We start from the raw sequence: 27,995 nt of genomic DNA on the forward strand, positions 1-27,995 counted from the left end.
CGGCAGCGCCGCCTCCGCCCGCGGGGCCCGGGCCGTGCCGGGGGAGGAGGGGGAGCAGCGCCGCCGCCGCCGCCGCGGCCGGGCCCGTCCCCCACCGCCTCCCCCGAACACCATAGGCGGCTCCGGCACCAAGATGTCCAACCGGGTGCTCTGCCGGGAGGCCAGCCACGCCGGCAGCTGGTACACAGCCTCAGGTACCGGCGCCGCGGCCCGCAGCGCCGCCGGGGGCGGGGGGCGGGGGCTGAATCAGCACTTTCCGCCGCCGGCGCCGCGGCCGGGGCCGGGGCCGGGGCCGGTACCGGCCGCGGGGAGGGGCCGCCGGCCACGCCCCCGCCGGCGCGGCCGTGCACATGGCGGGCGAGGGGGGAGCGGGGGCCGCGGCCCTCCCGGGTCCGCTGAGCGGGGTGGGGGGGGGTGTCTGCCAGGCCCGGCTTGCCGGCGGAGAGAGGCCCGGGGAGCCGGTGGGGCGGGCGGCACCGGGGAGGGGGTGCCGCCGTGCATCCGGTGGCCGTCGTGTGCGCCTCGGTCAGCTGAGCAGACCGGCCCGGCCCGGGGGCCTGCACCGGCGCAGCGGCACCCGTCGCCGGAAAAACCGGCGCTTGATCGTGGCCAGGGCTCGGTCGCCCCCCCCGGGCTTTCGGTGCGTGCCCGGCCCTGGTTTAGAGCCGCGCATCGCTGCCCCTCCGTGCCTCGAGGCAGGGGTGGTGGAGCCAGCCCGCGCGTCGTGCCTCGTCCCGAATATTGCACTTAGTCGGTGTGAGGGCCCACGAACGGATTTCGGTATTTTGGAGTGCTCTTGTGGGTTTTTTGGGTTTGGGGTTTTTGTTTTGTTTTTTTCCTGAGAGAACCCTGGATGTCTGGGGGGGGGGGTGTGTCTGCAGGGTTAAGAAGGCAGGTGATGGGGTGGGGGGGAAATAAGGAGGTTTATTTCACTTCTTGTAGTCCAAGATGAGCTTCTGTCTTTTCTTCCAGAGCGCTTTCTCTAGTAGTAGTCAAAAGTTATAAAGCAGTGGTACAGAATGGGTTCCGTCCATTTAAAAATGTAGCATTTGCAGAAAAAGAAGAAAGACGTGGCGGGGTGGAGGGAGGACCACCGCTCCCCTTGCCCTCCCAGAAAAAGACAGAAGCCTGTCATAATGGCTTGGTAGCACGTATGTTTGGAAATAAGTTTTGTTGGATTTTGGGGCAGAACTCTGCTGTTGTGGATAGGATGCACATTTGTATTTTCAGAGCTGTTAATAAGGAGATTTGTAAGGGATGGTCTTTTACTGGCCTCAGGAGTAAAGATCATTACAAAACTGCAGGTGAACAAGCTTAGATGAACAAGAGGCTGTGGTAGAGAATAGTTCAGAGGGAGGGGAGGGGTACAATTTAAAAACAAAGATAAAGAGATGCACTCGGGTTCCTCAGCTGACATTTAAGAAGAACTAGATGTGAAAAGTCATATACTTCTCTTGGCCATAATAGGTGCAGTTTCCCCTCTCCTCCACAGATTAATGAACGAGGTATAAGGCAAAAATTGAAAGGGAAGGAAAGAAATGTAGGGAGGAGGGTAACACAGGAAGAGGCAGATTGTGAGATAAGTAGCTGGGTTTCAAATGGTGGGTAGGCAGTTTCGAGACAACAATAGAGAATGATTGTTTTCCTTCCGAGTGTAATATTCCAAACATAACTGTTGTGTCCATTACAAAACTGGTCTCAAATCTTCATCCATTGTCAATAGCTTGCAATTACAGGGTTTTTTTCCAGTGGTCTAGAAAGGTAGGTGGTGCTCTGTTTACAGAAAGCAAAATCATGTAAAAGGTATAGATTTAAACACAATGCAAAGATATCAAAACACTGAAGCTTTGTGGTAACGCTTCTCAGCTTGCTTGTGCTATTTATATTTTCATTTATGAATAAGGTAGAAAAGTGATTTGCAAAGTGGAATGGCTAGATGACCTTACACATAAATTTTGTAGTTTGCTTGACATTGGACTTCATACCAAGTTACTGCTGGATACTTGCAAATAAGATTTTTATTTTTTTTCCCCCCATAATCAATTTAAGAGGTGTAGATGCTGTGTTTGGCTGTTTTCTTTTCTATACAAATTCAGTGCCTAATTTTGTTAGACCACACCCTGGTAATTCTGTGTGACTAGTTCGGCCAGTACTACTTGTCTGACATCCAAAAGCACTTTGCTCCTGTTGCTTTTGGGCAGCCCCCTGGGTATTGCTTGTTGAGGAGGTGTGGGATGCTTGCCCAGACACTTATACTGTGTGAAAAAACCCAAACTGAATCATGTAATGAGTTGTGGAGACTGTACTTCTGACAAGTTAAATTGTAACAGTCACAGTGTGTGTAGTGGGGGTAAGTGGTTGTTAACGTTGTATAGGCTGGAGTTTTGGGAAGTGTGTTTTGTTTTCTTTTGTAGGGTTTTCCTTAAACAAGAAAAGAGCATTATTTATGTCTCTTCCTATAGAGGAAGAGTATCTTGTGCTGTTTACGTAGGCTATGTGAAAGCAGGAATTCTCCCTGTTCAGCAAGACAGGGACTACCTGTTATTCGTTGCTTGGAAGCTAGTATTTGTGTGCCATTTAGGAGGGTCCGTCAAAACTCAAGAGGAGACAAACGGGGGCCAAGAAGATATGTGTTCACCATGGAAACTTAACTTAAAATCTTCCTGTATTTTAGTCCAAAGTCACACGTCGGCAGCTATTTCAAACTTGTAACATAGGCTCGTTTCCTCAATTGTACCACTTGAAAATCTGGATTTTACCACGTCGTTTCAACCTGTATAGCTTCAAGGATGGAGCTGAGGCAGGGATTAGAGTTTGAATTGTGGTAGTTCTTTAGTGCGTTCCCACGATTCTCCAGGGATTGCATTGTCAAGTCCTCCTACCTATTCTCTTCGTGCTTACCGTCTCGGCCCAGAAGCGATTTGCTGGGTTATATATAAACTGGTTAGCATTTAAGCTTCCAGTTTCCTGAAAACTGCTCTCTTTCTCCAGAGCTGAGTTTGATTATGCAGGGCAAGCAGATGCCCTTGAAACCCTCACCCTGCTCCATAGTCAAGATGATCCTGTCTGAAAGGGTAATGAGAAACATGATTTTTGAAGGATGTGTTCAAAATCATTATGGCTGAAAGCATTTTAAAGAGGCTATGTGGGGACGAGGTTTTTAAGTGGCAGTTTATCCTGAGGTGCCTGGTACCTGAGGGTAAAACATGAACAAAACATCCAGGATGATGAATGGCGTCCTGGATCTGGGTGGGGTTGACTGCAGAAGTAGAGCACCTATTGCTATGCTTAAAAAAATTTTATCTGTGAGATCTGGCTATAGAAGTCAGCTCTGGGAAATAAGGACCAAAGCCAACTGAGGGAGAAAGAGGACAAAGGATGGATCCAGGATGCAAACCAACTTTCGTGGCCAGAGGATGTCCTTGAACTGGATTAGCTGGCTCTTCTGCGCTGCAGGAGTGGAAGCAATATCGGAGGTGAAGCCACAACCAAGTAAGAGGGAATTACTGCTCTTCGTGGAGGGTCAATGTAAGAGGGTTTAGAAGAAATGCCACTTCTTGTCTTTAGAGACTGCTGATTTCTGTGGGGCAGCAATTGCTTCAGCTCAAGGTAGACCCTCACTCCCCTATTTTCTCCAGCTATGGGATATGAACTGCTTAGGTTCAGCCTTGGAAAATACAAAGAAGCACTACATTCTAGTGCAAATACATCATCTAATTGCATGATGCTAATTAACATTTTAGAGCAGATGAGGCTGTGCAATTATGCACATCCAGGCATGTTCACATGTTAGAATGTCACATCTAACTCTAAGTAAACAACTCTGTTACTGGAGGGAAAGTGAGGTCCCAAGGCAGAAAACTCACTGCTTCCTACTCATTTGATGAAGCTGAGAATGGCAGCAGGGAGGGGAAGATGGGCTTCGCGGTCGTGTTAGCATTTGACATCTCATGTGTTCTCCATCCATAATCTGCTGTTGTAAAGAAAAATTTTAAAAGCAAGTTCTGTAAGAAGTTTCTGCAGTTGAGTTCAGTATGAAAAATTTGACCAAAATTATCACGGTATCTTCTCGTTTAGAATTCTTGGTGTGTGGAAGTTCATGTTCATTCCACGTCAGTTTGTGTAGCATCTTAATGGACTTTAGATATGGAGCTGTGGACTGTCTGTCTGGCAGCAAACTAACAATGAAGTCTGGTCAGTTGTTCCTCCTCCTACTTAGCAGCAGCACTGAATATGGGAAGCTTTACAGCTGAGCTTCCAAACTGACATAGTTCTATGACCATTGCTGATAGTAGGCCACTGGTCTAAATAACCTATTTTTTCACTGGCAGACCTTGATCTATATGTCTGGTTGTAAAAAAGTTAAAAATGGTATGTGGCATGCCATTGCTTCTGTGGACTGGCAGCCTGGTGCATGGTGGCCACTAAAAACACTTGCAAAAATGAGATAAAGGCATACCATGTAAACAGAAGTATCGCCCTGTTGCACTGCTGTCATATATATTGTTTTAAAAAAAAGTATCACTGTTGTGTGGTGAAAAATATTACACTGATTTATTTTTGGAAGAAAGTCCCACTCCTGCTGGGTTAATTCAGCCACCTAGTGTCCAGACCTCTTGAGAAATTGATTTTGACCAGCAGGGGGAAGAGGAAGATTAAGGACAGTTTGAAACAAAAATGGCATAATTTTCCATGATTTTGAATGCTGGACAGATACATTTCTAGATACCAAAGGAGCAGCTGAAATATAATGGGAATAACATGCTATCCCGAGCATGGACTATTTGCAGGACAGTGTGTGGATGCTCTCTCCTGATTTACTCCTCCATGTGAGTCGATTCTGTAAGTGCTAAGCAGTTCTGTGGGGAATCAATCCATACATTTCTGAAATGAAAATAAACATTAGCTTATGTGCATCTTTTTTCCTGTATAGCATGCCATTACAAGTGAGATGTCACACATTAGGGTGCTTAACATGGCTTATCCACTGGCAGCTGGGCTGCCTTGCCTGGCTCCTGGAAGTGCTAATTGAATACTGTACCACTCTTCATTAAAGTGTTTGATAAGACTTCTTGTCTCAACTTTTCCTCAGTCAGGGGCATGCTGATACAGACAAAACACAAAGGTTTTTAGTAGGCTATTCCAAATCACAGGACTAAAATCGAATTGAGAGAGTGTGTGTGAATAACAATATTACATGATCTGAAACTTGCCCTGCAAAACGAGTTTGTCATTGTATTAGGTATGGCTTATTTCTCGGTTTCCCTTAACCAAGCCATAGTGGTCAGAGGTGTGCTTTCTGGTAGCCTATGCCAAATTGTTTGAACTAGGAGAACCTTAATTTCCATACACTTATTGATGCAAATGTGAGTTGGCAGAGTAATTGCTGTGTCAACTTGAAAGGCCATTGTGCTTATTGTCTTCAAAGCTGTTTTTTACGATGAGCCAAGTAAATGGTCTGTCTCCACATAAATGTTTGAAGAGAGTTTAAACTTCATGGTACTCTTGTGTTCAGAGTTGGTTTTCTGCTGACTGGCTAACATGCGGCCAGGGATGTTCAGACCTTGTCTTTCGGGCTGAGGTCTGCATGATGGTGTCTAGATTAGCTGGAAAGGATAATACTTTGAAGAACTTCTGCAGATCAGAAAATAAATGAAAAAGGCAGTTGTGTGCCATGAATGATCTGTTTAGAAATGATGTTTCTCTCAAAGTTGGCCAGTATTTTAGCATGTTTGCAGTCTCTTCTACTCCTTTGTAACCCCAATAAGACCTGCATTAATGCTTTTTTTTCCTGCCTTTGTACTAAATGCTGATTTTTCTGATTCCAAAACACACTAACTCTCTGTTAATAGCTCTTTGAGGTAGCCAGTTTCAACATGCAATAGCAGTGTGATTCTGAGATAGTACCGTTTTTCTCACTTGCACCTTCCAGGGCTTGGGAGCCCTGGAGAGTGACATGAAAGTGTCCATTTTAATGAATGGTGATGTAATCCCAGAATTCGTGTGCTTGTTGGCATGAGCTGGAACTTCTCATCAGCATCAGAGAAAGTGTGTACAGTGGTTACGGCTGTTTCTGCTCTGCTGTGCTGTTGCTGAATATGTGTAATCTGTTCAGCAGGCCTGCTGCCCATGGTTTCTGAGGGCAAACACTGCTGCTGGGATGTCTTTCACTGACCCTCTGAGGGGCTGCATCCTACCTTACCTTAGAGCAGAAACCCTTCTCTGTAGTATGTTGGATCTGAAGTGGCAGCTGAAGTGGCCAGAAGGAAATAATGTGTGCAGTCTTGTGCAGTGTTAGACTATAAATGCAGATGAGGAAGATGGTCACTATATCATAAACCAGTCTTTTTATGAAAGTGCTTAACTCTGGTGTGCCAAGACGCCTGGCATGTTCCCCAAAATTGGAATAACTCATCACAGCTCATTCATAAATGTAACGTACAAGTAATGAATCACTGTGTTGTTTGTAGATGGTCACGGACAAATGGATCCAGGAAAAAATATAAAAAAGGATGTGAGGGTCACTGAAATGAGAGAAAGTTTTAACTTGTTCTCTATTGCAGTGAAAGGAGCTTTCTGCAGTAGCATTAATTAAATGTACTGATCATGAAATCTTGAATGTTGTGACATTAGCTGAACCCTTGCAAATACAGCTATTAACTTAAGTTCTTACCTTGCAATCTGTGAACAACAACAACCATAGTGTCTTGCAAATTTGTAAGGTATTTGCTTTGCAATGTTAAATACTAAATGTAATGTTTCTGTCCCTTTGATCTTCTATCTTTTTTATGGGGAAAGTGGATGTGTCATCACTGGCTTTTTTATGGATTAATCATGGAACACAATATTTAATATGCAAACTGTATTTTTTAACATTGTATATGGCAAATGTATACCAGAATAATTTAAAATATAATTTCCAGGCTATTCTTTCTAGCCAAATCACTTAAATACAGTCAGAATCAAGATATTCCAAGTAAAGAGTGTAGGTTCAACTTTTACTGTACAATTGGAGTTGAAAAAGAGCTTTACATTTGGTGCACTCCTGGTATTATTAAAATGGGCCTGCAAGTACTTCACAATACTTTCACAAATTCAGGTTACATTTAGCATGTATTAGAGCCAAAATCACTTTCTCTCAGAGCTATAAAACAGAAGGTCATTTGTTTGGACCTCTGAATGACGTAACTGCTGAGATATTTTATAAAGCTAGGTATGTGTATGTTGGTTGATAATTTTTAATGAGTGGCATTAGAGTTTGATTATTTATTTCCCAATAACTTCCATAAGGGAAATTAAAATGCTAGTGAATACTGGAAAACTGGGACATAAAAGTGAGAACTGCCACCAAAGTGGATTTCAATGTTTCTGTTGTGGCTTCAGTTTTATCTTCCCCCATTCAAGCATTACCTGCTGTTTTATGTTCATCTTACAACGTGTAGAATAGGAGCTTATGTAGCATCAGTGTAATCTTTATTTGTATCTTAATTTTTTTTTCCCCCAGTCCTATAGTTTGCATAAGTAAATTTCTGCCTTGCTTATAGGCTGATTTTACCGCTTCATCAGTATTCAGTATTGGAAGAGAATGTGCCCATCAACATGAGTTGTTGGAAATCACCTTCTTTTCCTGACAGATCCTAGTCTTTGCATAGATAAAACTTGTTCTTTATTCAAGAATTTGGCTTTTGTTGCAATGAGAAAGAGATATTTATTTTTTTTAAGTGGGGCCTGTGTTCTTTACAACAATCCTTATACTTTCTGCAATTTTAACTAAGAAAAACTAGTTAGTCCTCTGTCATGTTTCAGATTGGAGTTTGCCTGACAATTGAATTAAATGTTTTGGATTTACCTTCAAGGTTGTGGAGAGAGGAGTTCCCTTAGTTCCAGTTATGAAACTAAATGTATGCTAGCCCCCAAGGTTTCACTGTTACTAACCTTGATTTTTCTAACACCCTACAAGAATAAAGACTTATTTACTTCTTAGTCCATATGCTGTAATATTTATTAGAAGTATTTTTAAGGGGTAGACTTTGTCATCAATGGGTAAAGGTAGTTAAAAGATAAAAGGAGTAAGGCTCAGAAAAAAATGTTGGCTCCTATACAGTAGGAGATATGCTTAGACAAGTAAAAGCTGTCAAGTAGAAATGTGGAAGCTGGGGACTCCAGTGTTACTGTCATTGTGCTCCAGCATTACTTGCCTTACTGCAAGTGCTGTACACGTGCAACCAAGGGAGACCTGAGCAGTTTTCCCTGGTGCTGCTCTGAATTTTGGTTGAGGCTTATGCTTTTCCAGTAAAAAAAGCATTCACTGAGACTGACGATTTGGAGCAAGCACTGCGTCTTCCCTACCAGTCTGAAAAGCTATGTTTTGCACTAGTAATGGTGGCTGCTGGGACAGGAACAAGTTCCCATTATATTTGTGTTGAGAGCTGGCATATAAGCATTTCAGCCTCATGCGACGAGGTGAGCTTGGCTGTGGAAAGAATGTGCTGGTTTGGCTTAACCCACAAAGGCTGGACCATGACAGCTGTAAATTGAGGTGATGAACCTAAGTGTGTGTGACTACCAGATGTCTTTTGAGCCATTATTCATTGGGTAACACTGGAATGCATTTCACATGGAAGGAAGGATTCCTTACTTTAGTGCTTTGTGAGGGGATAACATTGATTGTAAAAATAATTTATCCTTTTAGGCAAGATATTTGAATAAATGCTGCCTGTAGCTGTATCCATAAATTTGTCTGGTGGAGGCTTGGTCTGTGCTTGAAATGATTTTTAATTTGGCATAACTTCTGCCGGTTTCCAAAACAAAACAGGATGTGAAATATCCACAGATAGTAATGTCAGCATTCTTTAGTTACATACCTACATTTATACTTTACTTCATAGGATTGAAATGCAGTTCTGAATGTTATGTGCTTCAGTGAAGCTCATATTTTGCCACCTAATCTTCCTTTAATCAATACAAGGTCTGATCTTACAGTATTAATGATAAAGTGTATCGATTGTTGCATCCAGAAGTTGCATCCATAAGGCTTTCTGTCCTTCTGTCTGGTTAGCCTTAAAAATTCTGTTGCGCTCATCCTGCCAGCTTTCTCAAGCTGAGCTTTCCACCTGTGGCTCAAGGAGCAGGGACCTCTCCTACTTCCCACCACTGCAGCTGGAGGATACATAGGCGGCAGAGCTATTCCTCATCTGTGCTTGTCAGCTTAGGAGATGGATATTTACTGCAGTTATCTCAGTAACTATTTGCAAAGACATTTTTCCAGTGTAACTTAATTTATATATGAACAAAACTTACTTACAGAGCTTTTCATGAAGAAGCTACTCATCTCCTATAATACAAATCCATATGGCAGAACATATATACTGTGATAATGTGGGTTTATTTGTATTTTTATTTAATTCAAATATTTTGACTTTAGCCTTAAGCATTGCCATGTTTGAGAAATTGGAAGAAAAACTCTGAACATTTCAACAAAAAGCTGATGCTAAGTTGGTAACAAGAAAACTACAGTTTTAGAATATCCCCCTTAAAGTATTTGTAAGCATAGGAAGCTGCAGGTAGGCTACACTCCTGTAGGTTCATGTGGGTGCTGTTTAATTAATTTATTTTTTTTTTCCTTCTCTTTAGCTAAAAGGTCAGGTGGATATGTTGTACTCTCCATTCTGTCTTTCTGTTAGTCCTTTGGAGAGAGAGATTTGATTACATGTTTTATTAAAATAGTCCAAATAAGTATCAGTTGAAATGGAAACTTAGATGAGGTCAGAGTTAATGATTTACAAAGGCACCTTGTAGTTGCATTAAAGGGAAGAAAATCTGAAACCAGATGTGTTGCCTGGTCCTTAAGTAAACACTGACAGAAGTTTCATCCCTTGGGTCATACAGATCTGTTATTTTACTCCCTCTAGGACAAAAATGTTTGTTACTTTGTCAGAGTGTTTGTAATAGCAGACTAAGCAAATCTGGGCATCTTTGCTACTGCACTGTCAGATCAGAAGTTTTGGACAGATTTGAATATTCATATGGAATTTTAGGAAATTACCAGACATTCTGAACTTTGTCTTTAAACTGTTCAGCAAGTTACCTGATTTGTCTTAAGCAAAGGCAAATCGCCTTAACCACCTTCTTAATCAAAAATCCTTGCTAAAGAAGGGATGGAGGAGGGCCAAGCACTGTGCCTTGCTGGGGAAGAGAGTCCCAAGGGTGTCTTGCTTTGCTTGAGAGGTTCTGGCCCTTCTGCTGTTGTGCTGCCTGTGGATCATCATCTTTGAGGAGAAAGGGTCAGGTGGGGCAGAGCTGTGTTCCGTTTAAGTCTCTGGGGAGTAGGTGTTTGAAAAGGAAGTAACTGTCCTAAAGAGCTTCATTCAGAAGGTACTTTATCCTTCTGCATCCTTTGGGAGAATTAGGGAGTCAAATTTTTTTAAGTGATTTGTGTCTTCACTCTTAAGTATATAAAAAATAAGAGTGGTAAGACTATAATAGAGTACTGTTTGTTTTGTCTCCTAGTAACTTAGAAAGAGGATGGAAATAGAGATCTATTTATTTTTACTTGGCCTCCGCAACAGCATCCATTTTCTAAGATGTCATTAGCCTTATCTCTGTTGCATGTCTCTGCTGCTTGTAATTTCACCAAGCAACAGAAGCAGCAGAGCAAAATTGGTGTCTGTTTTTTTTTTTGACAATTTAATAATTTCACAAAGTCACTATTACAGGAGTGGCAGTGGCTAATCAGCGTCACTCTTTTGCCTTGTTAGAACTGTAGACAGCAACTAAGACATTCAAGGTGATTGTAGGCTTAGGGAAACAGCATTGCATGAGTTCACCTTGTTCATGTAAGAAGGTAGGGTTCTTTACAACCACAGAAGTTGTCCTTTTTCTTAATGAAACACATGAACTTAAGTTTTGTATTAAAAATGGTGGCTTTGATACCCCACCCCCTCAGGTTTTCTAGAGAAAGCTTTTTGGCTATCACTGGTGAGTGACTGATTGGATTCTGCAAAAGTTGACATCTTTGCTCTGGTTCTCTGTAGTTCTTGTTAGCTTCTTGGAGAGCTGTCAGCTTGAGATTTGGGCTGTTTGAAACATAGCTGAGAAACAGTTTCAGGCATTTAATTTGGTTTTGACTTCTTCTGGCAGTTGGTGGTTTTACACCTGCATGGGGAAGATACAAAAATCTACAACATGCATGGTAGAAGAAAAGTGGCTTACTACACCATACTTTACAGATAAACTCTGCTGACATACAGTTCTGTCAAAAGCATAGTGTCAACTGAAAAAAAGTGCATCTATTTTTCTCTATGTTAATGATAAGTTACTTGTAAAAATAGCAGCTGAATGAGTTTTACTTGAAAGTTTGTGTTCTTTAATATAAAGAATGTTGCACTGTATTTGCCAGACTTGCTTCTTCAGGAACAGCTTTACAGCAAAAAGTTTTCTTTGTGATGGTAGATAACCAAAATGTGTTTTATTTTTAATGTTGTATTTCTAGAAGGCATTTTTATCATGTCAGCTAATTGAATTGAGAATGTTTGCCACTTGTTGAGGTACAGAATTTAGTTTTTTTTTTTTAAAAAAAGTTAAATATTGGATGACCAATTATCAAAGTTAATGTTGCCAAGAAGTTGATGTATTTGCAAATATTGATTGATCAGAAGTTGTTAAGGCATTAGTATAAGCATGGTGTCTTCTCACTTTTAGCTTTTTCCTGTGTATTTACAGTTTTTCCAGGTTACAGTGTCCTTTGTGTTCTGGTGTTATGCTTGCTTGATAATAATAAAGTACTAAATACCATAGCCATTGGCTATCATGTCAGTCTCTAAGGTCTTTGTATTATATCATCTTCCCATATTGGGCTGTCTTGGTATAGGTCATCTTAACTTTTATTTTTGAATTCTGCAAATATGGTTACCAGAAGAATCAGTCATCTGTTAGCCTCTCTTTTGAGACCAGCAGCCATCCTTTCTAATGATGAAATAGTATGTGCATCAGTCCACAGAGCAAGAAACAATAAGTGCGTGTTTGGATGTGCAATAAATGAACTTCCTGAACTAGGACATTGCAGTTTTCCTACTGTAACCTCCAACTTTACAGGCATGTTTGGTTTGGTTTTGGTTGGGTTTTGGTTTTATTTTGGGGTTTTTTTTGAGATTTAAACATAGGCTTTGATATTTAAGATTATTTTAAATCTGTTGGATTTTGGGACTTTATTAATTCTTTAGGTATTTTAGATTCTTTTATGGCTTCAGTATTTCCTTGTCTCTTCATAGGACCCCAGCTGAATGCACAACTAGAAGGTTGGCTTTCTCAAGTACAGTCCACAAAAAGACCTGCTAGAGCCATTATTGCACCGTAAGTTTGAAATCTGTTTTTAGTACATATAATACTTGATTGGTTAAATGTTTCTTTATTTTGAGTGATTTTTGAAAACTGGTGAAAGCTAGTATTTAGCTGAAAGGAATGTTGTGTGGTTTCTAAATAAGTATTTTGGATATGGCATAGAATGGAAGAAATGTGCACGTTTTGGTATATGATTAGTTTCCTTTTGCTGATGGACAGCAGACATAATATTCACTTGTGATCCAGTAAGAGAGGTAAGAGGTGTATTAGTGGAGTGGTAGTCGAAGGTGACAGCTCTTTCAGTGCACTTCTAGTATAGAACAGCTACACCTATTTAAAAAAAAAACAACAAACACCCCAAAACAATAAAACACACAAACCAAACAAAACTCCAGCATCTCTGCCCCCCCCCCAATCAAAACTCCAGCATCTCTGCCCCCCCCCCCCAATCAAAACTTAGCAAAGCTTAAAACAAAAAGTAATGAAACACTATTCAGCTATCCAAAATGGTTTACTTCTGTTATTTTAGTTTGGTTTTGTTTGGGGCTTTTTGTCAACAGCAGAAATGGGATCATCTAAACTATTTAGGTAGAACGCAATTTCCTGAAAATAGTTGAGACGTATAATAAGAAAAGTATGTTGGTCATTCCAATTTATTATGAGTTGGAAGGAAACACTAGAAAAAGCACCTTAAATACAATGTTTTTCCTGTGCTAACATAGCAGTGACATAATGTTTGAAGTATTCCATAATAGTATTATATGTGCAGAAGAAATTGTTCCACATCTGCCTTAGTCTTTCTCGCAGGAATGTCAGGAAAGAGGCCTTTCAGCTGCAGAATAGGTAACCTGGGTTCTTTTTCCAGAATTGCTGGAGGTCTTCCTGTGGTCTCGCCAAATTTTTTCATTAGCCATGCCTTTATTTTCCCACCTGTAAAGTGGGATATGGCTAATAATATTTTTGTGAAAGACTGAAGAAGGCTGTAGCAGAGGAAGCATTTCAGAAGGCTTTTTTGACATTGTCAAATGACATACCTTGCTGGTTCACTAGGTCCCAGTCTCCTGTTTATCCCCTTAGTGTGTATGTTAGTACCTTTATGAGCTCTTTAGAATGAGTGAGGCAAGTGACACAGAAGTAAAACCCCAGGCTAATTTTGAGGATAACTTGCTCCAGGTATCACTCTGTGGGTGAATATACATGCATGCGAGCATACATACGTATAAATAAATGTAAAATCCTCCAGTCCTGTCAATGGGGAACTTGTATCTTCAAACATCCTGTATGTCCGAGGACTTGCAGCACGTTTCGTTCTCAGTATCGTTGTATAGAAAGACCATCTGGAAAGCTCTAGTTGTGTTGTTGCACATACTTACTCAAAATAAACGATAACTATTGAGCTAGGGTCACAGGTGCTCCAGCCGAGCTCCAGAGGTGATACTGCCCAAGCGCTGTGCAATGTGGGCATGGCCTTCTGCTGTGGCCATGCTGCTGAGTGACTGTGAGCTGTTCTTTGCCGCTTGGCCTGGGACCCTGGGGAATGAACGTTCTCTGGAATTAATGCTTTTAGCAGCGTAAACTGACTCTTCTCCTGTTTTTAACAGTCTGGAGGGGAATAGGTCTTACGATTTGGATGTGATACTTGAAACAAGTAGTCAGAATAATTATTAATGTTTTTGGAGCGCACACAGGAACACAGGTGGAGAAAGGCTCCAGGCCAGAGTGATGGGGAACAATAAAGCACGTATTGCATTCTCTGCAGTAACAGCTACCATGCTGCGTTCTGCTCCTTTCCTTGTGCCCGTTCATTCTAATGCTGAGGTATTCTTCTTCAATGGCAGAGCATTTTTATTCTCTGTTTATCTGCTGTAACATGTAGTCTCTCTTTGCCAGACCCCTCTACTGTCATTTGTATTCAGTTACTGAGTGCGGTTAGCAGAGCTTTCTCCAGCAGCTTGCTGTTCCCTTGGTCCCTGTCTGCGCGCTCAGCATTATCATGGGCTTCTGAGAATATGCAGTTATGTAGCGTGCCTACTGGTATCTTTTACGAGTAATGAAAGGTGCTTTGACCTGGAGGCTTACTAACTTTCAAGTAAATGGTCGCGGATAGTTCTTTGACAGATACGTGTCTCCTACGGTCAGTACTGCAACAGTGCCCTCCAGCTCTCTCAGGAGTTGATTTTTGGATCACTGTTTCTAGCTCACTGGGGACAAATAATATTTAAGATGTTACCATCTAATAGCAATATCAAAATATTTAAGATGTTAAACAATATTTAACATGTTAACATTTTGTACACCTTGATTTGCAGCCATGCAGGATATACCTATTGTGGATCTTGTGCAGCCCATGCTTACAAACAAGTGGATCCTAATATTACGTAAGTATTGAAGTTTTACTTTACAAAGTATAAGACAATGCCATTGCAGTTCTCTGAGAAGTTGAATGTTCTTGTACTTTCTTGCATCTTGAAGTACTCAAATTTTAATTCTATACTCTTTTTAATCTTTTATGTATCCTTTCTGTTTTAACATCACAAATGTTCAAATTGTTTGGATGTTACAAAAGAAAAAACTAATATTGTTGAAATTGAAAATGTAAAGCAGTATTTTCAAAAATTATTGAGGAATTATTGGTAACTAACGTTTTAGAAGGGAGGTGTTTAAAGTGTTCTTTTTGCAGGTAATAATATTTAATTTACTTTATTGCTTGATGTTCCACTGCTTTTACAAAAGCCCAAGCTGTGGGGTTTTTTTACTGGTCGCAGGGTGTCTTTGTTTCTTTTTTTTTGTTTTGTTTTTGTTGGGAGGTTTTGTTTGGTTGTTAAGTGTATTAAAATATTTGATCATGATTCTGCATTGGTTTTTCAGTGCAGGATTATGAGCTGAATGCTACCAGGATTCTCTTCTGCTGTGGAGAAAGTGACCAGTGTGTGTATATAATATTTGAAGTTAGTGAAAGTTACTTGTTGTAATAATTTTAAATGGACTTGTTTCTAACAGTACAACAGTTTAAAAAAAGAAAAACTAAAAAACCCAGCACGCTACTGTAGTCTGTGCCTGCCTCTGAAAATACGAATCCAGTTATTCTAGGTTAAAGGAACATAATTCTTTTGTGTTGTGCTGACCGCAACGTTTTTTTAAATGACAAAAATGTAAAACATTTCCAGTATTTACTCAAAGTATGTATTTTGCAATGTTAATATAAAAACTGGCTATGTCTATCAGTTGCTTATGAGATAACACGTTGGAATGCTTTCCAAAGACAATAGGTTTCAAACTATTGTGAACAAAGTAAAGATAACTTACAGTGTGACAGATAACTAGTTTCTCTAAAATTTCTAGAACAAGCTGCATTCCCCAGCTTCAGTGGCATGGAGTTGATTGAACTTTTTGGATCATTTGCTATTTTACCGCATGGGATGTTTAGAGTTCATCTTTCAGCCGAAGTATTGCACATTTGGATATTTTGTTTTTATGAGCTTTGAAAAATGTTTTAGTATAGCACTCATGTGTAAGGGGAAAAAAAAAAATCTTTATGTGTCTCCCACCCCTTTAGTTCAGTGCCAGAAACAAGATGATATGATCCTGAATTTGAAAAGCTGAATTTCCTATAGGTTGTTTTTTTTTTTTTTCTTTTCTTTAAGTCCTGTGGCAGGAGACCCTTAACATCTAATCAACAGCCAGGAACTGAGGACTTGATGAAATAACATCATGATGACATGTGAAAGCTTGCAGTATCAGCTAAAGCTACAAATGTGCAGGTCCAAGTCTCTGTTGTTGATGCAACAGCTGGATAAAAACAGCATTCGAGAATGACTTTAATTTGAATTTGGTGAAATCTGAAGTAAGGGTAATCAAGTAAATAAGTGAAAAGCTCTGAATAGATGTTAAATCCATAATCCTCATTTGAGGGTGCATACGTGTAGTTGTTGAAAGTGGTGTGTAACTGAAGTTTGTGTTGGTCCAAAGAGAGAATCCAAAGATCTGTTCTAAGGTACTATAGCACATCATTCAGCCTCCAAATGAGTCCAGTCAGACAGGTTTCTAGCTGATGACTGTCCTCTGATGTATAACCTGCTTAAGAGATTTAAGGCTACGGGAAGCATTATTGAACTGATCTCATGATCATTTCTGAGTTACCAAGCAAGGCTAGGCTATGGATTATCTGTGGCCTTACACACAGCAAAGTAAAACTATTGGTAACCACCAGAAACTATCACTTTGTACATTTTTATTAAACTTGTTACTCTAAACCAAGTCTCTGTACTACAAATTGCAGTTGTCTAAATTGTGGGCTTTTGTGTTAATTGTTGTAGCCGAAAAATTTTCATTCTTGGGCCTTCCCATCACGTGCCCCTTTCCCGATGTGCACTTTCCAGTGTGGACATTTATAGAACACCTCTGTATGATCTCCGAATTGACCAAAAGAGTAAGTGCATGATAAAGCTTACGTCTTGAAGATTGCTGAGGCTTGAGTATTAACTGTGGTACTGCACTGCCAAGGACTCTCTTGTTGTTGGGCACTTCATTGCTTTTAAGTGGCATACAAGTATAAATCTGTTTTTACTGCAATGAAAGCTAACTTCTGAAAGAAGGGTAGTTGCAGGCATTGCTATATTATAACCTTATCATTTCTCTTGCCTTTGCAAGTAAAGAATTCTCAATCTTTGCTCATCTTTTCCATTATGAGTGTGTGCCTCTTGACAAGTGATCTTTAAAAGGGATCTCAAAACTAAAGTGTTACATTTGAATAATAGCCCACTACACACATGCTCCATTATTCTGTGAAGTACTCTGTCTGCAAAAAAAAAATAGTGCTTTAGTTGGTTTGAGTTTATTTCTGATAGAGGAATAATAGAGGCACAAAAAGCTGCTTTTATTTGGGTGCATTATTGCATGTGACTCTTTTCAACTGGCAGAGTGCCTACAGAACTTAAAAACTGTTAATCCATGAAATACAAGTTTTTCAGACTAAGCTTAAAAGTGCAATGAAGATAAATTTGATATTTTGACTTTCATGTGTTTTGAGGTAAATAATACAATATCTTTTTCATTTAGTGCAGATGTATTGCTATTTCATCATAACTGTGATTAAGCAAGCTAGTTCAGGCTTTCCACATAGTGCTTGCAGAAGTTTCCTTCGGTAACAAATGTTTCGGTTTCTGTAGAACTCCTTTATGGAGTAGAGAAGGAGGCACAGCCCTACATCAAATTTTTCATCAAGTGGAGAGTTTTCATAATGAGTCTGCATACCACCAAGTGCATTTGAGAGCAGAAAAGATAACTTACAAATGTGGATTATGTAATCAGTTTTCACTGTCTCTAGATTTCATGATTCAGTTAATAATAAATTGTATTAAATAGTAACACATCCAGCAATGGCTCAGCTGATCAGCAGGGTTTTTTGTTTGTTTTTTTCTAAACGTATGATGGTATAGTTTGTGAAAATAAGAATTCAGTGACTAGGCAAATGCATGCATATTTTCAAATGTGTTTTATTTGTGTTACTTATATTTTGTATCATAACTGATATTTTTTTCTTAATATACTAACAAGGTGTCACTGATTTAACACACTTATTTTGTAAACTGAATCAATTAATGTTTGTATATTAATGACTTGAACAAAATCTTAATCCTGAATTTATTTAAAAACAAGTGGTTTATGATGACAGCCCTTGGAGGCAAGTAATTTGGCATAGTGGGCTTGTTCTGCTAAAGATGCACTCTAGCTTGCTTTACAGTGTCTAAAAAAAAAAGTAGTAAAAATTAATCTTTAATTCATTTCAGTTTATGGAGAATTGTGGAAGACTGGAATGTTTGAGCGTATGTCCCTACAGACAGATGAAGATGAACACAGTATTGAAATGCATTTGCCTTACACTGCTAAAGCCATGGAAAGGTAATAAGGCTAATTAATTCTTCTACAGGAATTATGAGTATTATGTGCATTAAATGTTTGAACTACATGTGAAGTGCAGTAGGAAGTAATACCCTTTATGTTATATAATACTCTATATGGTGTCTAATACTCGCACTTCCCCACCCCCCAATAAAAATTTGAGGGAGGAGACGGTCAGAGACTAGGATTAGTTGCTGGAATAAAACTGTGAATGGAGCAAACACCTGAATGTTGAAATTGGAACACCCCTTATAAACAAGTTTGTATGTTTATATTGGTTTAATAGAGTTAATATTAGACATGCTTTCATGAATCTTTCTCAATAGCTCTTTGCAAGGCATCTCTGAAGGAAGTGCAAATACTAATAGGCGTTTTCTGTGGGATTTAAAGTTTGTTTGGAGCCTTAATACTAATTTTGAAATAGAGGTTCTGTTTACACCTGTTCTTTCAGATGAGTACTTTGAGTACTTTTTCTTTAAAGGTGATAATTTTTGTCAATTTGTGGTGAGGTTTGGGTCCCCTTTGTCCCCCCCCCCCCCCCCAATCTTTTTTTTTAACTTGTCTTTCATAGTATTTTTAATTTGCCCTGGAATATCAGTGTACATCTGGGTGCTATCTTCAGCATTTTCATGTGCGTTGGAAAATTACCCAACATTTGTACAGCATCTCTACAAGGAGAATTTCATTCTTATTTTGGTGCTGGTTTCATTATGTCTTGTCTTTTTGTTCACGTGGTGTTTTCACTTTGCAGCAAAGAGAAATGCTGTTTGGTGGGGGGGATTTGTTTCCTGAAATTGAAGTAGTTTTAGGTTCTAAACCAACTTCCTAGTATGACCTTACCAAATTAACTGTATCTTCAACTCTGTAGTGCCCTTTTAAAACATACTGCAATTTCAGTTAACAAGCCCTGAAAAAACTTCAGCTGTTACTTGAATTACAACCTCTTTTCTTTTGCTTATAAGCCATAAGGATGAGTTTACTATTATTCCTGTGTTGGTCGGAGCACTGAGTGAGTCAAAAGAGCAGGAATTTGGAAAACTCTTCAGTAAATACCTAGCTGATCCTAGTAACCTCTTTGTGGTTTCTTCTGACTTTTGCCATTGGGGTAAGTTGCACATCTCTTCATTATAATAGTATGATGAATATTTTGTAGTGATTTTCAAATAAAGTATTTTATTAAACATTGAACATTTTAACTTCTGCCAAATGTATCTTTCAAACTTAAATGCCTCTGTAAAGCTAAAAAAGGATTTTTCTTTTTTAATCTGAAACAATAGATGAAAAATATTAATGTGTTTTCAGTGTAGTGGAGGAAATAAATGGTGAAGGTGTATGGGTTCATATGCATCTCTTTACTGTTGCAATGAAGTAAGTGTCTGAAGTTTCTTGCTCTTTTTACTCTTCTTTTAAGCACCTCAAAGCAACTTGCAAAACTAATTAGCTAAAAATTCACTGGACATGGCAACATCCCTCTGACGGAATTAAGTTTTGTACATTTTACTGCTGGGTAAGATAGCAGATGGAGTATTTATGCCAATTCACCAGAGCTATCCCAGTTCATCTTGGTGGCAGAGCTATAAAGACTCCAGAAGCCTTGACTTCTGTCCTGCTTTAACACTTTATTTTTGTTTTAAGTGTGATAATAGCTGGAAAAGGGACTGCTTCAGAAAGATACGTTTTATGTTACACAACAGACCTTCTTCCCTTTTTTTTTTATTGTCATCTTTGGTCGACTTACGTAATTAAGTGCATATTTTACTCGTCTTTGAATTGTGGAATAGGTGGAGGTGTATATAAGAATGACCTGAGTTCTGTTGTGGCTAATGAATCATCTAGAACTGTTCATTGAATTATCATGAACTTTTTCTTTTAACCTTCATTTACTGTGGGTATTGTTGTGAAAGCAGAAGTAGCTGACTCCAGGGTTGACTTTGTCAAGAGGGATAGCAAAATTAAATGTTGCTTTACTTTTTAATTTATAGATTGGATTCCAAGGCAATAACAGGCAATTCATAAGTGATACTGCAGTGTCAGTTCTACATAGTAGGTTTTTCTTTAGGAATATGGCTGCCCATCATGTATTTTTTACTTTGCTTTTGGGCTGCTACTTTCATGATTGCCCTAGAATTTTCTCAGTGGAGCTAAAAAGTATAAAATAACTGAAGATTACTACTTTACAAATACTATAATTTCAATTATTTAGTAAGTATTAGGGAGTGTTTTAGCTACGATTTTTCCCTTTTTTATTTTATACATGATTTTTGTTTCAAGGTCAGAGGTTCCGTTACAGTTACTATGATGAATCCCAAGGAGAAATTTATAGATCCATTGAGCACCTAGATAAAATGGTAAGTTTTCAGATTTGGTGGAAATAACTAACAAATTTCTCCTGTACATTACATTTCTTTGAACACTTTAGAAATTTCTCTAACAAAATATTATAGATTAGCTATTTTATTGAATGTATACTTTTCCTTTGTTTACCACAATAAGAAGTTAGCTGTTGTTTTTAGCTAGTATCCTCCATTTTACTGACTGCGCACAATATATTGCGGGTATAATCTAGTAAGCATAATTTATGAGAATAAATGCATGTTCACCTACCTAAAATGCCCTAGTGTAATATAATTCCTGTCCACATACCCTCTCATGTTTTAGAGAAACAGTAAGAGTTATGAATTGACTATTGTGGTAGTTAGTTCAGGCGTGATAGCTATCATACCTGCATATTGAAACAGCATTGTGATTATGCTAATGGTTTCAGCAACATCCATTTTGAGGAGGAGAGACTGTAGGGCCATTTCCTTGGGAGCAGTCTTCCCCTTGCCACTTATTCTGTACTAGGTGGTGGGGAAAAGCAGTAGACCATACTTCATTCTGGGTTTGGCAAATGGCTGAAAGGAATGCTAAATACATAAACATCACGATGCCAATTCTGTTGCATTTTCTTTGCAGTCACAGGAATCAAAGATTTATTTTTAAATGAAAAAATTGTGTTAGCATTCAAGACTATACTTAAGGCACGGAATAGAAGTAATTCTTCTGGAAATATGTAACCTTAAAATCGGTTTTAAAACTATTTGGATCATTTATGTAACTTCTGTAAAATGTGTTTAGAAGAGAAAACTGTCATTATTCAGGGCATGTTAATTTTTTTCCTTGTCTGAAAGGAATAAATCCTATCTGCTGGAGAGATCTCTGGAGTTTTTTGCTTTGTGTATCCATATTAATCTCTTTGTTTTTCCACTATTCATCACTGGAATGGAAACAGTAAATAATTTGCCTTCATTCTGTTTATCCCATTTTTAATAATTCTTGTTGTCAGTTGAGAAGTTTCTCTATAAAGAAAAGTGTTTTTTCTAGAAAGTCCCAGAATTTGCAGCTCTGAGTGTTTTTTGCAGGAGAACAGATTAAGGTGCATTAGCAAACATTAGTGTCCCCTTGTTAACTTCTGTGGTGAAAGCTTGTAGAAAGACTGGACTTTGCCATTTAATTACTTCTAGTGAATATGTTGCTGCACCAACTCTTTCTTTTGGTAGTTATTCAGCCAAAAGGAGATGACATTTTTTGTAACATTGAAAATTATATCTACTGTTTAATAACTATGAAAATACTTTTTTCAGTCTTAAGTTTAACTGGAAAACTAAACATGCTGCATAGCAGTTTACTGTGGTTGTTTTTTGCCTGTTTATATAACGCCATGTCTGAACACATGACTCCGTATTCAAACTTTGTACAGAGTAGGTTTTACTTTCCATGAATTTCAGAAATTTCTTTTTAGCAGTATTGTGGGTGCACTTGGGACGCTATCCACAATGCCATAAAGATCTCCCTGTCATGTTTCTCCAGCTTTTGGAAGGAGTTTATTCAATTTTGTATGCCCCACTCAGCTACTTCTTGTTTCCTTACATAAGTATTGAATTTTTTAATGTCATTTGGCATGCTAAAGAAACTCATATTGTTGTAACCACTAGGCCTCTCCACAGAGAAAATAATACTAAGATAGAGACAAAACTGTACTAAAACCATCAGAGGTTTTAACCTCTACTATTACTGGCCCAATAATTTTATTGGACCTAACTAGGAAAGCAGTTGGGTGGGCGCTTTGTAAGCAGGAAGATATTCCGGGTTAAGGTGAAATTTCTTTTTCCTTAGAAATGCCTTTGTGGGAGGACAATGGTCTCTCTTTTTTTTTTTTTTTTTTTTTTTATTTATTTATTTTATTTTATTTAGACTGGACCTTAAGTACAGATGCACGATGATTTTCCTGGCTAGTGTATAAACAACGCTAAACGCTTTGGGCATTGAAGATTTACTAATCTGGTAACCGCTGTGAGAAATCTTATTTGCTGTGATTTTAAGTTAGAGCCCTTAGACTCCAGCATAAAAAAAAAAAAAGAGTAGTAAATATTGCTGGGCAGACATCGGTTTCTCCATGGTAACTCTTAATGTGACCACTGTTACCCTGGGGGTACCACAGTGTACCTTGTGAATTGATGGTGAAAGGAGTAAACAGCCCCATGGTTAATAGGGATACCTGAGGGAAGAATCCTCAAATGAAGAGTTACATTGAGCAGCTGATGTGCAATAATTTGTTTGTATATCATAACCTGATACCTACCATCTTTTTAAATAAAAGCGGGGAGTATTCTGTAAGATGTTGAAGAGTAATTATTTTTTGATTACGGCCAGCCAGTAAATGCAGACTGCTCGCTTCAGTCTTCATTGCCAGGTTGCTCATTTTATATCTATTTGTGAAACCTTATGCCTCACTTGAGTCAATAGGAGGATTCTGTTACCCTGAATGCTGAAGGGAGAGGATAATGCGGGTGAGGAGAGCTGTGCAGGAACAGCCAGCAGTTGTGCAGGAGCCGTGCTCTGCACGAGTGGCTTCTCAGGTGACTCTCATGAACTGCTGAATTCTGGTGGCTTCTGCAAGTGCCACTACGGTGTGTCAGCACCTTCCACAGTGCTCCAGCCTGGGAAGGCTTCTTAGCTTGGGCATAATGCAAGACCATGACTCTCTGCCAGGATGGCCAGCACCCTGCTCTCTATGCTGTGCCCAGCCAGTAATTTTCCTGTTGGTTGTTTATCTTCTAGTCTGAGTGACTCACACATGCAAAGAGAGTTGGAATGGCTAGTGCTAAGACCAAGTTTGTTTCTACTTCCATAAGCGTGCTACTGGTTTATATTTTTTTTTAAGTCTGAAGAAGCAGCTGAAGTAACTGATTGCAAACTTAAACTTAACTAGCCAAAGAAGTATTGGAGTATAGTATAAAATAAGCCTGTGGGTTGGGGTTTTTGTTTGGTTGGTTTGGTTTTTTTGGTGGGTGTTTTGTTTTGTTTTTGTAAGCTTGTAGATACTTGATCCTATAGGGGATGGTATTTAAGAATGTAACTGCTTTTAATCGTATTATGTGCACTGTGCTAGGATATTGTAGATGCCATTTACAGTTGTCTGGTTAATTGAGATACGCAATTTCTATGTGGTGCCATAATAACCATGTGATAAACTGCAGAACCATGTGATGGTTTGCATTTTTATCATGTGGGTTTTGTCATGTATTTTAACTGTTTTAAACAATGCCCAGCTGAGTTATTCTGAATACTGAAAATGATTAGCTTCATACTTCTGCTTTTTAGAAAAATAAAATACAACCTGACAAAAATGTTTCCTTTGTTCCTCAACACCATTTTAGACTGAGGAACAAGCTTGGTCGTCTTTGCTTCTCTGCCACAATGAATTTTAAATCCCCAAAATTGAAAAGTTCAGTACAGCTGAGTGCTTATCAGATATGTGTTAATAGCCATTTCCTATGGATTTTCTCCAATCTGTGATGTATGGAGCTCTGTTAGCATTTTCTGGGATGAACTGCATAGCTCTAAATGTTTTGCAGTGCTGAACTGTGCATTGAAATAAGCTTACTAGGCATTCTGATAAATCCATGTCCATTCATTTGAGACAAATGCTCAAATGCCTTTGCCCAGTATGTTCCAGTGACTTACAGCTATAAAATGAGTCTCTCAATGGAGCAGCCATTTTCATTTTTTAAAAAGTCATGAAAGGATTTACAAATGGATAAAATATATTCTCTTGAGCTGTTCAGTATTTGAATAATGCGTGTTTAGTTGCACTTGAGTATATAGTTAAGTTGGTTCTGCTTTCTTTAGCTGTGTATTGACATGTACAATTTCCAAGTAAATGAATGGTTCAAAGACATGCTGTTTAAACTTTAGAAATGCAATGGTTATGTATGTAATGACTGCTAGTTAGAGAATAGCTACCTTTATTTTTTTGGCACTCATTTAGGTTCTGTAGATCTGGAGTGAGTAACAGCTGTAATTACCAGCCAGGGGTCCAAACACCCCCTCCATGACCCTAGAAGAACTGAGCTCTTGCCAGCAATTGGTCAGCATAGTTTGGTTTTATTTTTCCATAAAATTTATCTCTTTATGAATTCATCTTATGTCTGTTTTTAATTAAAAGTACATAAAGGTGGTGGTTATGGTTGCTGTTTCCTAATCCTCCCTGACTCTTATTGGAATCTCAAGCTCCTCCATTGTAAGCTGTGATCCAGTCTGAATAATTAAGTGTATCTGCCAGATCAGCCAACGCCCTTGCAGAGTACTCAAGAGGTTTCACTCTTGAGGTGGAGTCTTTAGACAGACTGACTGCTTCCTGCACTGTGGTTTCTCCTTTTATCACCCATACTTTTCCAAAAGCAGGGGAAGGGGCTGGGACAACTGCAGAAACCTTAGGAGAAATTCTCTCCCTTTCTAATATCAATCTCCTGTTGTTCCCATGCAAAGTGTATGGATTTTTTTTCAGTCTCTAAGGAAAACTTTCCAGTTTCATCAGCTACATATAAGAAGCACAGATATGTCTCTTACTGAATTAGGGAGTATCTGGAGCTCATTTACCTGGTGAAGGGAATTAATCATTTTCAGATGAAGGAAAAACACAAGAGAATGGAGTCTAATACAGGCAAAATTGCAAAGCCATGAGAAAACCTGGAGAATAATTGGTTTAGACTTGTTTTAAACTACTTTCACTGTATTTGATCTACTCTGTGGAATGGGGTAAGAGTAGGCTGTATCTGGAGTTGTAGGATTCTTTTTGCTTTTAAGAATGCAAATGTTTATGTGGAAGGTTTTGTTTTCCATACGTGTGCTGGTTTTCATAGTATGACTCCATGGGATCATGGGTCTTACTGTGGATGGAGAAAATGATGTATATATGTGACTGCCTCTTGTAAAGTGGAAGCGTCATCTCCTGGCTTTTATGTTTCTGCTGTGCACCAACTTTCTAGTGCTTTAGAGATGTTCTGGATCTGTTTTTTATGCTCTGAGCAGATGGCCAGCCTGTGCCCAGAACAACTGCCTTGCAAGCTTGATGTGTCTAGGATATATTACACTTGCTACATGCTTGAATTGCATGTGTGTATATTGATGATTTGTCTAGGGTTTTTGGACATCCAGAAGTCCCAGGCAAGTGCTCAGCCCTGAGCCCTGTTATCAGGTAGAGGAGATGGAGGCAAAACTTCTTCCTGCTTTGCCCTTTTAGTAAATTTATCTGGTTATTGCTGTACAAAATCCCATGGAAGTAGGGCATCCTTGGAGGTGGGGATCAGCTAGTCTGCGGGAGGAGCTTTTTTAACATGAGCTTCACTGGTATCTGCAAAGATAGCTTCACAGATCTGTGGATCATTGACAGCTTTGGAAGAGCTCCTGCACTTTTAGTTTGGCAAGGGATGGCAACAAGATGACTACAAGCTAGAGCTCAAATGCTGAGATTCCCTTGATACCCTTGATAGAAAGTGGAGGTTTTTTCCTCCTGAAGTATTCTGTGTTGTCATAAATAGGTGGTGTATAAACCTGCTTATGAATGTGTGAAGTAATCATTGCTATCAATTTTTTTTTCAGGGTATGAGCATTATAGAGCAGCTAGATCCTGTATCTTTTAGCAATTACTTGAAGAAATACCATAATACAATATGTGGAAGACATCCTATTGGTGTATTATTAAACGTAAGTAACTTTTGATTTGTTGAAAAATGTAACTTTGGGCAAAATGCTTACATTTGTTTTAAACACAATATTGCTGGAGTATTCCTTAGTTGTAAAATGACAAGTCTTAATTTATTTTTCCAAGTGTTCTCAATTTGGTCTCCAATTTCCATGTCTTGCATATAGACAAATGTAAGCTCTTACAAGGGCTGAGGGTCTTCAGTACCACGTTCCTTTTGAATTTCAATGAAATACAATAATTCACTTTCTCTTGGCCCTAAATAAACAAACATATAAATCTATCTCCCTGAAGAAGTACATATTTACTTTTTTGAATCAGTACTTACAAACGTATATATTTTTTCTGTATTGCTATTAGCTAGCTATTGTGAGTGTCTTGTGATGTCTAGCAGCGTTTTTGAGTTTTGCAAATATGATGAGAGATTGCATCTGTAAGTATTAGTGCAGTGCACCATTAATTCATAAATTAATGGCAAGTAGAATTCAGATTAACTGGTACCGTATTCTTCTTTGGTGATGCAATGCAGACATAAACCTGGTTTAACTTAGTTGTCTAAATTGGGTCACAGCTGCTTTACAGCACTGCTGGAGTGCTGCAGATTTGTCATATTGCTTGAGTGACTCTTACTGTGTTTTTACTGTAATTCAAATCTGAAACAGGAAGCATGTTAACCTTTTTAAAAGGGAAAACCTAATTCCCTGGAAATGTAGTCTATATGGATAACATACAGAGGAACCTTTTAAAGTGGAGTATATAAAAGTTTGTATGAGCAATATCAATATTGGGGATGCATATATCAAAACTCAGTACTATGACAACTCTTCAAAAATATCCAACTCTTAACCTCAGATAATGATTAGTTTTGCAGTGAATCTGAGCTAAATTCTGTTTGTTCATTTTTGCCAATTGTTACACTTTAATAAATCATCTTCATACATTCTTTTTCCTTAATGGCAGAAATGCCATCTAAAAAGTTGGATTCTGTTCTGTTACATCTGTGTTTCTGTATAAATTCCCTATAGAACTGAAAGCATTGTTTCTAAAGGATCTATTTTGAAAGGTTGTTTAGTATTGCTTGATAGAACTGCATGGATGTACATAGTGCAGCAGGGGGAGTGTCAGTAAATGAAATGGCACAGAAATGGGTTAGGTCCACAAATTACTTGGAGGTGCTTATATTACTATTAGAGATGTGCAAGGACCCCTGGAGGGAGGAGAGAGGACTGAGATCTAGAAAATGTCATAATTTCACAGATACCTTTTTTTTTTAAGCACCTGTTTTTTCTCTCTTCAGGCTATCAACGAGCTCCAGAAGAATGGAATGAATATGAGCTTTTCATTTTTGAATTATGCTCAGTCAAGCCAGTGTCGAAACTGGCAAGACAGCTCAGTGAGTTATGCAGCTGGAGCACTTATGGTCCACTGAACCGCTGAATGCTCAGGGATGGCACCTGCACACGCTCTGTATACGGGGTCCCAGCCTAGCCCTTACAAAGATACAGTCCCTGGTCTTTGGGTATACTGAAACCTCAAACTAATAGAACTTTCTTCTTTTCTAGTAGGTGTAGTCCTTCCTTAGTTTCAACTCATTTAAAAATGCTTTCTTGTTTAGGACAATGGAAGGAAGGCTGGTATCGAAACATTTTGTGATTTTTTTTTTTTTTTTTTTTTTTTTTTTAATTTTTATTTTTTTTTAAATGATGATGGCTATGAAGGCATGGTGGTA

General features: G+C 38.9%; 1 protein-coding gene across 6 annotated transcripts; it reads left to right on the plus strand.

Moving 5' to 3' along the window:
• The first annotated feature begins 1 nt into the window (after position 1).
• Positions 2 to 27,995, plus strand: MEMO1 (mediator of cell motility 1). Of its 6 annotated transcripts, none has more exons than XM_049830770.1 (9): positions 2 to 194; positions 12,270 to 12,351; positions 14,649 to 14,717; positions 16,656 to 16,768; positions 18,129 to 18,240; positions 19,203 to 19,345; positions 20,512 to 20,588; positions 26,164 to 26,268; positions 27,564 to 27,995. In XM_049830770.1, exons 1-9 carry the CDS (start codon positions 134 to 136, stop codon positions 27,693 to 27,695), a joined length of 894 nt encoding a protein of 297 aa, XP_049686727.1. In that variant the 5' UTR covers positions 2 to 133; the 3' UTR covers positions 27,696 to 27,995. The 6 variants fall into 6 exon arrangements, with proteins under 6 accessions (XP_049686727.1, XP_049686728.1, XP_049686723.1 ...); XM_049830771.1 differs by lacking the exon at positions 2 to 194 and adding an exon at positions 11,837 to 12,093; XM_049830766.1 differs by lacking the exon at positions 2 to 194 and adding an exon at positions 15,984 to 16,100 and having other exon boundaries at positions 12,331 to 12,351.

Source organism: Accipiter gentilis, chromosome 28 (assembly GCF_929443795.1).
Source record: "Accipiter gentilis chromosome 28, bAccGen1.1, whole genome shotgun sequence".
In the NCBI taxonomy this organism is placed as follows: Eukaryota; Metazoa; Chordata; class Aves; order Accipitriformes; family Accipitridae; genus Astur; species Astur gentilis.